The sequence below is a fragment of the Pieris rapae genome, chromosome 8 (genome assembly GCF_905147795.1).
Source record: "Pieris rapae chromosome 8, ilPieRapa1.1, whole genome shotgun sequence".
Classification (NCBI taxonomy): domain Eukaryota; kingdom Metazoa; phylum Arthropoda; class Insecta; order Lepidoptera; family Pieridae; genus Pieris; species Pieris rapae.
In genome coordinates, this window is record NC_059516.1 from 1,228,200 (window position 1) to 1,240,196 (window position 11,997).

An 11,997-nucleotide genomic window follows, 5' to 3' on the forward strand; every position below is an offset into this window, starting at 1 on the left:
ACAATACTTTAATTCATTTCTTATTTTATTTTCATAATCAATCAGGGTCGTGACTGCGTCATTGGCAAAGCATAATTCTTGCTCATTCAATAAAAATGTTAAATTAACAAATGTTAGTTTTTCTTTTAGTCTGTCCGGTATGTCTGTCGAGAAGTTAGGCAGAAGGGGACTGTAAAATCGGCCCTATTTTACAGAATATTTTCAGCTACTATCTGTGCTCAGGCAACATATCAATAATACAAAATGCCCTACCCGGATACCCTTATGCCAGTCTAACCTAAAGGCAGATCCACCAGTCTAACCATTAGGCCGCGTTCGGGTGGTTTAAGGAAGGAAATTGTATCAAATAGCAAAAACGACCCTCAACCATCCAAAATATGTCCAACGCAAATATTTTGTACACTATAAAACCTTTTTCTGAATACCTTAATAACAGCTTTCTCGGCCTCGGGACGTAAGTCGCCGGGGAGTTAGGCCCACTAGCCAATAAAAAAAAACATTCAGCCGGACCCAAGGCGCGAGAAGCTAATATTAGTAATAGAAAACGACGTACAGGGTAGGATACTGTATGGAGTATAGAGAATTGTATGTTGTTAATATAGTACACATAAGCTGTACAAAAAACTTTAATACCTAGTTTTAATCCGTAAGACAAAGATTTGCACATCCTTTCCCAAGTTTTGTAAATCATGCTATAGCGTCGTGATCAGTAAAATCACAGCTAAAGTAGAGATTATATGTCCCCAAAATTCTAGACTGCTAGGCACTATACAGAAACCGATATAATTGTTTAGTTAGTTTTTGAAGTAACAACTTCTCTTCGAGAGGGTAAACCGCTTCTTTACGTAACGCGTTATGGCGCCAATCTGTCTAGCTTCCCTTTCTCTTACGCATATGGCAGTGGTAGGTAGGATCGTCATCTCTCACTCTAACCCGCAGCGTTAGCCAACAACCCAATTAAAAAAAATTGTCAAAATAATGGTAAAGAAGAGCAAACGAATTTAATTTATAACACAAATAACTTAATATTACAGAATTCATTCATTCATTCAAAAAAAATATAAATCAGTGGTACTACAACGTTTTTTAAGGTATGCGCCTATTTTATAGGCAAGTAGGTGATCAGCCTGCTGTGTCTGACATATGCCGTTGACTTTAAGGTGTAAGACAAGTCGATTTCCTCACCATGTTTTCCTATACTGGTCGAGCGAATGTTAAATGCGCTCAAGACAAAAAGTCCATTGCTGCATAGCCAGGAATCGAACCTACGACCTCGGGGATGACAGTTGCTAGCTGAAGCCACTAGTCGACACTGCTCACATAATTTATAAGCAATAAATAATAAAGTAAATTCAAACGTGAACATAAAAATTATTTAAAATAACAATATCGACTTACACAGAAGTCTTCACCTTTATAATAATAGAATCATCTATTAAATTGTCATATTAATATCATGACGTCATCATCGTAAAATTCATTGGCAAAGTACCGAGAATTGGTAGTAAAGGTTCCTTTAATTGCAAATTTTCGCGGCCTTGGTGTAAGGGCAGCCACTATTGTGCGTAGTGTTGTAAAGCCGTTACCATGGCAACAAGTTTGAACAACTGTATAGGACGAACAAAGACTAGTTATGTTTTAAATTATAATTAATATAAATTTAAAATACTGTAATATGTAAAAAACAAACCCTACATTACCCGACGTATTTTTGGTAGTACCAGTCGACCTCACGACATATTTTACGATTCAGTTATATCAGAAAAATATATTGAAACACGAAAAAACCGCAAAGGGCCTGACGCCATCTTTAATGTGATTTTCATATTTTTTCAATGGGCATGGACCACTAGAAACTTTTCCAGTAGAGGTCGCTAATTTTTTGTTCCATTCAGTTGAAAGTCTTAATAATTAAATGTAAAAATGCAATGTTTAATAATTTAGTATGGAGTTTGACAGCTTCCCTATAACAAACATTTGGCGCCCTCTACAAGAAACTATTTGACAGTAATCTTTCCCATTGCTGCAGGCTTGCAGTCTGGCCAGAAGCCACCGGTGTCTCATCAACAATTTTTTCTGTATCCTATGAGGATGATAACCATAATAAAATAGTATAAAATTGACCCTAAGTTTGATGTTAAATGTTATTTAAGAATTTATAGTATTTAATTAAGTTAAAGTTCATTAGATTAACAAGTAAAGAAAAAACTATTAAGCACATTCATAAATACATACACATACTTCATGTGGTTTCCTTATACACAATTATTTTGTTAATGTTGCAACGCATGTATAGTATATGTAGTTGTTTATTAAGCATAAATTTATACTAGGTTTAAAGACCTGCTGAAGAAGTGCCTGATGTCTTGGAACACAGGTATTCTTAGCTTTAACAGTCATCAGTCTCACACTTCTTCTGTAAAAAAATAAAAAAAACATTATTTTTATTATTATTGTTAATACATAAATTGTATTTTTTCTATGTTCATGATGTAATAGCTGACGAATATTATTAGCGGATTTTCAGAACTAAACTAACTAAAAAGAAGGAAATTCAAAACAATAAAATACGTGGTACAATATAATTATCACATACGTAAAGGCGACATCACACATCATAGATTATAACAAAGTATTCCACATAAATAAGAACATTAATTCCTAATATTGGTTTACGCATAAATTAAAATACATTTTAATGAATGCGAATTTATTGCAGTATTTAAAACAAGACGTTTCTAATGCTTTATTGTTAATTTTTGTACATATATGTAATGTATGACGCAGCGCACATCTTTATATGTAATTCTGCTGTACGTGTGTATGTCACTGAACTCCTGTGAAACAGCTGGACCAATTTGAATACATTTTTATTTTGTATGCGCATGGATGACTACTATTACTAGATAGTAATTATGCGAAGAACGGAAGAGAAGAACTGGCAATAAACTCTCCGCCACTCATTTCAAGGTAGTTATAAGTTTTTATTGAAATTTTTGTCTGAATAGCCTTTATAACGTATGGTGATGTGCTAATGTTACCGTAAATTTTGTCGCAGTGATTCACTAGTTATTCCAAATAAAATGTTTCAATCTGTAAATGTATTGCTCCGGATATGATTTTTATCATTTGTAAAATGTTTGAAATAATTTAAGTGTAAGTGCAATGGGATACAAAATAAGTATGTATATATTATTTGTATTTTAACTAATTTAAGATATATAACGTTCAGTTAAATGTGGCTATAGTTTAAAAAGCTAACATACGCCCGAATCCAACAATTAATCCACAATCTCAAATAACATTAAAATATGTATATTTTGTTTGCTTTTTGCCGCGCACCACCATTTTGTGGAACCAGCTGCCCACTGAAGTATTTCCGAACCAATTCAACTTAGGGTCCTTCAAGAAAAGAGCGTACCAATTCTTAAAAGGCCGGCAAGCCCTCTGGCATTGAGGGGGTCCATGGTCGGCGGTATCACTTAACATCAGGTGAGCATGCCCGTTTGCCACCCGTTCCATAAAAAAAATAGGTGTCAGATTTCAGTCAGAATTTTCTGCCTTATTTTTTTTACTTGTTTTGGATTACCGTTTTCCTTCATAGAAAGAAAAGCCCGTTGGTCTAACGGCGTTCGAACTTCTAGGGATGAATGTCGAAATAAAAAAAAAATTAAAAATCTCAAGATTCATTCACTGTTCTGACAAACAAACAAGCAAACCTCTGAAATAATTATAACTGTTTCTTTATTCAACGTAACGTACGCACAGCAGAAATAAAAATACACAATGATTCACTGCAGTCATGATTTTAAATAGGTGGTGATTTAAGTTACGTTTCCTAACTAAATCTTTATATATATAATTCAACTGTACGTGTATATATCACTAAATTACTCTTAAACGGCTAGACCGTTTTCAGTGAAGTTTTTTGTATGAGAGAGATTAGATTTACAAATTAGATTCACAGCGGTAGCGCCAGCTAGCAGCAGGTACTTTCATACATTGTAATCGCTTGAAATATCATGCAGTGTCTGTCGGGTGCGCTAGCATTGTATGAAAAAAATATTTATAAGGAGTATATTATGCCTCTTTCATAATTTTCCCCCGGGATTTATTCTCTCAAACGCAAAGTTCTGTTTTAATTATGTCACAAAAGTAAGCATTTCACATATAATTAAGTCTATTGTATGTGAAACAATTAGTATGCAATTTCTCTTATAATTATTGCTAAATTTAGTTTTTATTAATATGGATTTAAAACCATCTCTTGTGTGTCAAACGATTACTATATTTCTCGTATAATTAATGTTATTTCGTTTTTATTAATACGGATTTAAAACCATCTCTTGTATGTCAAATAATTACTATATTTCTCTTATAATTAATGCTATTTAGTTTTTATTAATAGGGATTTAAAACAATTTCTCTTATGTCAAACAATTAGTATGCACTTCTCTTATAATTAATTTTATTTGGTTTTTATTAATAAGGATTTCAAACAATATCTTGTACGTGAAAAAAATTATACATGGTAATAATTACGAAGTAGAAAAATGTTATCAGTATCCTTGAGCTGACCGCAGTTCAATAGTTTGATGTGCCATTATGTTCATTCAGCGGTCCAGTGGTGCGTATGACTATTGTATTTTGGCTATAAATGCCGGTTGTGTCGATATATGTTACATATCAGGTAACCGAGAGATGGGGAACACTAAGTCGGCTCAAGGTAAGATTATTTATTTAAGCGATTCGGACGTTTTTCAACCAAAAAAAACGGGTGGCACTCGCGGACTGCCGCGGTAAAGCATAGCATTTTCATCAACTTATGAAATTATAATTTTTTTACCAATTTTTTGTTTATGCAGCATCCTTTTGTCTTTGATATTAATTCTACCACTCTAACAGACTCAGACTAACACGCCTAAATAGTCAGTCTCACTCTAACTCGTACCGGCTGCGCAGGCCATGCTTACGCTACGTCACAGAGATGTGAATACGCAGTACGCGTTCTGTCCCACTCTAACGCACCTATGCTACGTCACCGATCACGCCAGACCGATGTCAGACGCAGTATGCGTTCTGTCCCGCATAAAAGAAATAAATAAGCTAAGCTCGCCAAACAGCCCGTGCTGAGCTGTAAAGGCCCTTGAGGCCAACAGCGAGATTCCTTACAAAAAAAAAAAAAAAAAAAAATCTAAGACATCCTTAATTAAGATGTATCATTAAAATCACCATTAGGCAATATGGAAACTTTATTTTGTAAAGTGTAACGATTATGTTAAAATTTGTTCACAGGAAATGAGCCGAAGGCGAACGATGACAAATCTAAGTCCTCCCACAGCCAGGGATTCGGCCAACTATATGCAGCGGAAATAGACCATTTCAGTAAAAAACCATGCTGCAGGACCTTCCTCAAGATTCTCTTTATCATCCTTGCAATTCTAACCATTGTAAGTCATTTAGTTGTTACTTGTTAGCGTCTGACCACTTTCTTGTGTCAGATGAGTCATGGGCCTATCTTCATGGACTAGATCTAAGTGTCTCTGCGCACACGCATGTTCACTATTTCTAGCGTAGATTAATAATTTAAACCACCCTGGCAGAGTGGGTCTGGAATATGATTATAATAAACTAGCGATCCTACCCGGCTTCGCACGGTTAAACAGGACCAGTAAATCTTCAAAAAGTATGTACCTAAAGAATTTCAAAAGAGCAACATAATCATATGTACCATTATGAAATCTTATTCCTAGCTGTGTACACATGAAGTAACGGTATACGAGATAATGTTCATTATGTTAAAACTTTAAAAAAATCCTGATGATGATCCTTAACAACCTTATTGGTTTAGTTTTGAATTTGTTTCATGATCATCATTTATCAATCTAATTGGCAAGTAGGTGATCAACCAAATGCATGACACACGCATTTTTCATTAAAGCAAGCCAGCTTCCTCATATTTTCCTTCAACGTTCGCTCGAATGTTGATAAGTCCATTAGTGCACAGCCGGGTATCGAACCTACGACCACATGGATTTGAGTTGAACGTTGAAGCCACAAGTCCCACACTACTCACATCTGTTAAAACCTATATGTACTTAAGATTAAAAGAAAACACTTTTTTACGGATTATAGTTATGTATTATTGTATTTAAACTTATAATTATTTAGACATCATTTTAAATTAAAAACCGACGTTTCGCGTGCTTTACAGCGTGCGTGGTCACGGTGACTATACTTGAACTTGGTGAAGCCACTGATTCTTTCAGATCCAATCAATTGCCGTAATAGCAGTGACTGTCACCGCAGCAGTAGCTTCAAAAGCCTTCAATCAAGATCAGTCCAGCCGTCTAGTCGCATTAATATTACTTGCAGCCTCGGCTGCAGTCACCACGTCCTTGGTAATCTATGCCTTGGTCGCAGTATTAGGAAAGAAGAAGAAGCCTCTTCATGTGGTAAGCGTTTGATAGTTAGCCATTGTATCGCCATGGTAATATAAACCTTTCAAGTTATGATGTAGCCAGTGACATAACTATTAAATTTCCCACTCAATTCCGGCCACCCTTAAGGAACAATCGTCACGCCAGTAATCGATCCTTCTATGTTGAGTGCTCGCAAGTGCGTTGTCGGCCTTTTGAATACTCTTTTCTTAAAGCAGATAAGCTTTTTTTTAGTTTTCTTTTTCATATACATATATTGTTTATTTATGTAATCTGTTTGGGCTTTGTGTATTGTATCAGTGTTTTGTTTTATAATATAAGTAAGATGAAACATTAGGAAGTAATAATTAAATAAATAAACTAAAGGAAATCAAGCAGTGAAGTATTTCACTCCACGAAGCAGTTGATAAGTACATGTTGAAATTACTTTAAAAGTAATGTTATTTAACTGGACACGTCATCTGATTGGAATAAAGCAAGGTCATTAACATTGTCCTTGAAGTCGTGAAAAACGAAAGGCGAAAGCTTTGATTGCCATATCACGCGACTAGACCTGTAAACTAATATAACCCAATATACCTAAGTAAAATCGATTTTAAGAAGGATAACAAAGGGCTTTCTTTGGCTGAATTTATACAGCGAACTACTGTAAATCCGATAGCTATTTCAACATGGATTTAGCACAAAGTTTGCCAATTCTCATGGCTCATTGTAAACTTCGGATCTATAACACTGGACTAAGAATTTAATGAGGGCCATCTCATGCTCCTGCAATGGTAGGCCAGCCAGTCAGAGGTTTCACTAGTCGAGGGTCCCTCTCCACTTTAGCCTAGAATAGTACAGTACAGCATCATTTCTCCATAGATCCTGTAATAATAATAATGATTAAGCCTCATTTATTACTTGAAACATTTTCAAAATGAACACGCACTTGAAATGATTGATTATATCTTTTAATTGATTATTTAAAAAACATTATAATATATTTTTTGAATTACCTCTTAAAGAGTATAGGCCTTCTCCAATTGGCCTATAATCTTTTCTTTTCTCGTTTAAGAGACCTCTCTTTCTTTTTCTTGGTACGCCTTTGCACTTTGTTATCATCTTTGTCTATCTATTTTGTTCATGCGTTATGGGCACAACTCCTAAATGTATTTCTAAAAAATTACGCTAAAACGTACTTTAAGTAGTAAGAGTTTTATTTTTAATTGGTTTTTGCAGACCACGGCAACGATAATAATATTAGCGGTATTACAAGCGATAATTCTCGGGGTGTGCATGAGGGTGACAATGGAAGATGAGATTCAGCTTACTCGTTCCCTGGTAGACTCGTTCCGGCTGGCCAAGGACCACAACCAGAGACATATGCTGATATGGAGTACAACTCAGCACGATGTCAGTATTTTCGAAAATTTCCCTGATCATAATAAAAATAATTGAGTAGCGTTATAATCCTAAATGTAACGAGATATTGTCTGCCTTTTTTACTCAATCTTTGAGTCTTTTTTTCAATGTCAAAGAATTCTGGTAGCTAGACAATAGAAACACACACATTAGCTTATTTTCAATATGATGGTTCTTACAGCTCAGCTGCTGTGGAGTTTACAGCGCAGATGACTACCGGCGTTCCAATATCCCGCCCTATATTCCCCCGGATGTGCCAATATCCTGCTGTCCCGCATATGACCCTGGACGCTCAGACCTTTTACAGGAGAGAGAAAGAGAGTTATGTAAAGCAAGAAGAGAATTCTATGAAAACGGATGCAAGACACCAGTGATTAAAATGCACAAATTAACCTGTGCATTGGTGATAATAAATGTTATCGTATTAATTGTTTTAGAGGTCAGTAAGTTTATTAGTATTTTTCTGTTTAATATTTTGTATCAATCCATCTTCGGCACTATGACAATACTTAAAGGTTATGAGTACCGAAATTCATAAAAAATATTGTGTCCTTACATAAAATGCAAGGAATCAAAATATAATATTTGAATTGAATGATTGAATTGATCGAAATCCAGTTAAAATAAAACAAAACGCATTTATTCAATTTTGTTCCAGCTTCTTGTTGGCATCTCCGGAGTATTACATTTGAAGATTAAACATAATGTGAAACCAGATAACATGGAACAAGTAGCAGTGGCTCCTATACCGATGCCACGAGCTTCACTAAGTTCAGGGAAACCGAAATCTGTAAGCTCAACGTGAAACAAATAAAATTCAAGGATTTTAAAAGTATTACCTCAGAATACACAACACACTAGATGGGGCCAAATATTATTTTTGTAGATTCGTACAAAGGTGTCGCTGAAAATGTAAAAATGCATTAGTTCATAAGCGTTTACTTAGATGGCGCTAAACACAAGTAAATGAAAATCAACCAAAACTTTGCTAGTTCATTATTTCATAAAAAGGTGGCGCTGTAAACAAAGAAGTTTTAGAGGTAATATTTTTAAATTACACGATAAATCCAAAGATCTCTAAAGAAATAACGGACGGACTCATGACTTAGTTTAGACATATTAAATATTTTTATACTGTTGTGCATAATATGTAGGATTCGTTAATACTAAGCTGTGAATAAATGACATTGAGACATTATTTTAACTTTTATTAAACGTTCTTTCTATACTAACAATTATTGGTATTGTTTTGACAAGTGTTATAATTTAAAATGACAATGTAAATGATTAAAATTATAGCAAATTCTTTTTTATTACTAGGTCATATTAAATTTATCTCATTTATCAACATTTCCCTCTAACTAATAAAAGTAAAATTATTAAAATTGCACACTTAAAAGAAATTGATATTTCTTCTCTTTCTATCAAATTGTGCTTATGGGGTGATGAAATGAGATAGAATATTACTTTAATAAGGTTGCAATTTAACTGATTTTTATGACCAAGAGATTTTACAAAAAAATGTTAACAATATGAGTAATTTTAAATAAATAATTAAAAAGTACTACAAATTATTATGCATAAATTCAGCTCGGTACATGTAGCATCGGTGGTTCAGTGGTAGAATGCTCGCCTGCCACGCGGGCGGCCCGGGTTCGATTCCCGGCCGATGCATGACTGTTTTTGTTTCATTAACAATAAGATTCATACTTGCGTGCGGGATATTAAGTATAAATTGCCATTTTTGCGGCAATTAGTTACGGAACATAAATAAAACAGTAAAAAGTAATTAAGATAAGCAAGATTTTTAATTACAGCAAAGTCAAGCAGAAAATGAGCTAGTAATATCAAAACATGACCTCAAAAATTACTCAGTTTGGTATGAAAATAACTTTATTGTTTTTAAGATTTACAGTAAAAGCTGGTAAGTATTAACTTTGGTATTATAAATATAAACCAGTTACATAAAATATAATTACACAAAATTATTATACATATTCACTAATTTGAACATGACAATATAAATGTTAAATTATTTTTTACATAAGTAAGTTATTTAATTGTAATTCTTTATCTCTAATTACATAAAAAATAGAGTGTGATTTGAAATTGAAATATGGTGCACATCTTTTGTTTGTGTGGTCAGCGTGTCCACTGTCCGATAATTTTTAGTAATATTTTACAACAAAATGTATTTTCAGTGCCACCAGAATACTGTCTCTATAATCTTAACACCAGTGACTGTCAGGGAACTCCTACGCCAGTTTTCTCCTACTACAAACCAGGATCCAGATGTGAAATTAATATATGGAGAGGATGTCCCACCTACAACAAATTTGACAATGAGTATTTGTGCTCTCATTATTGCATTTACAACTTTTTAAAACCTACTCTCACAACTCCTATGGTGAGCTATGATGGCGCAGGTAAATTTGAAATATATGGTAATAAAATAAGTGGTAATTGTATGGTAAAATAAAGATAAAAGTGAAGTTTGATAAACAATTGGGTGGTGAAGTAGCAATAGGATTGTAAACATTAGAGATTGTTATGAGTCTGCAATCTATTGTATCATCTCTGTGGCTTCATAGTCCTTTAATCTATGAACTCATTTAAATCTAGTATTCTATTTGGGAAGTGAAATGTAGCTGTAACTGCCAACTCCAGAATATTCCCCCTAAGACTAACAAATCTGAAATCAAGTTGAAATCACTGCTGTAGTAAAATGTTTATTTAAAACTAATAGCAAAATCATATCAATATATTTTCTCACTGCCGGTTTTCTAGTTGTCCTTTAAATCAACTGTGTTATTTCTATCATACGAAAGTATAAAAACATTTTTTTTTACAGAACAGTGCTCGCACACCGTTACTCAGAGTTGCAAGTCCGGTCCACAGAAAATTGCATACACATTCAACGAAGCGAAACAAGAATGCCTACCTCTGATCTGGGGAGAATGCAAAACACCTAATATATTCAAAGAAAAAGACGAATGCATCGACATATGTCTGGGTGATTGGAAAAATGAAGTGCTTAAGCTGACAGAAGAAGAATTCGACGATATAGATGAAGTTCTGTCGAACTTTTTGGTACCTAACTCAACAACTGCCAAAAAATTAAAATTATTGGATGAAATTAATACCACTTTACCAATGACACCGTCAACGAATAAGGAAGAAACTACTCTCGAAATGACTACAGTAATAGTAGTAACTAAAGAATCAACAACAGAAGAAGTCACAACAGAAGAAGTCATAACAGAAGAAGTCACAACAGAAGAAATCACAACAGAAAAAGTTATAACCACTGAAGAAGTTACAACTACGCAGGCAACTACCGAAAAACATACCACAGAAATAGAAACAGAAAAACCTACAACAGAAGAAATCACAAGTGAAGTAACTACAGAAAAATCAACAGTTACAACGACGGTACCAAAAAGTACACGAAGAATTAGGACGAGGGGTACAGATTATGTGAGTGAAGTGCAGTTACCAGATTAAATGAAAATAGGTTCCCATACTTTGGTTATGTCAAATAAAAATCCCTAGAACTAAACATCTTAACTCAATTCGCTTTGCGCATTGCTTTCTTCGTACATCGCATTTTTATTTATTTATCCTCTATGGTTCATGACCGCTACAAGTTCTATAAGTTTAAGTTTTTACACCTAAAATACTGTTAGTAAATTTAATTACCACCGCTATATACAATATGAAGACTGCATGCGGCGTAATTATTTCGGTATGTTAATTATAATAATAAAAATAAAATTCATTAGTATATTTAACATGGTATACTTATAAACCTTGAAACCAAAATAAAATTGCCAGGGGATTCTTACGCCACTTTTCTTCTACTGCAGAGGATTTCCCAACTACAACAAATTTTACAATGAGTATTTATGCTCCCATTATCTCGCATTGAGAGTACAAGAAAGTACAACCATGGGCGTGGATAAAAAGTAGAACTCACTAATTTTGATCGCCAAGATTTTGTCTTACAAAATTTAACCCTTGCAATCTGCATTAAAACTCTATCAGCAGTAATAAAAAAGAGAAAAATGTAACAAGGCAAAACACCTATGGTTTTTACTTCGAAAATTATCGGGATCTAAAGAATTTTCATTGCCGCTGTAAAAAAAAGCGATTA

At 34.0% G+C, this 11,997-nt stretch overlaps 1 protein-coding gene and 1 non-coding gene across 2 annotated transcripts; both read left to right on the forward strand.

Annotated features, from left to right (window-relative positions):
* The first annotated feature begins 4,605 nt into the window (after window positions 1-4,605).
* LOC110998835 lies at window positions 4,606-9,042 on the forward strand. The gene is made up of 6 exons (XM_045629286.1): window positions 4,606-4,726; window positions 5,296-5,450; window positions 6,270-6,455; window positions 7,662-7,835; window positions 8,026-8,283; window positions 8,503-9,042. Exons 1-6 carry the CDS (start codon window positions 4,606-4,608, stop codon window positions 8,647-8,649), a joined length of 1,041 nt encoding a protein of 346 aa, XP_045485242.1. The 3' UTR covers window positions 8,650-9,042.
* Window positions 9,043-9,447: 405 nt separating this feature from the next.
* On the forward strand, window positions 9,448-9,518 carry Trnag-gcc. Its single transcript has one exon. It is a non-coding gene; the product is annotated as a tRNA-Gly (tRNA).
* The last annotated feature ends 2,479 nt before the right edge of the window (window positions 9,519-11,997 follow it).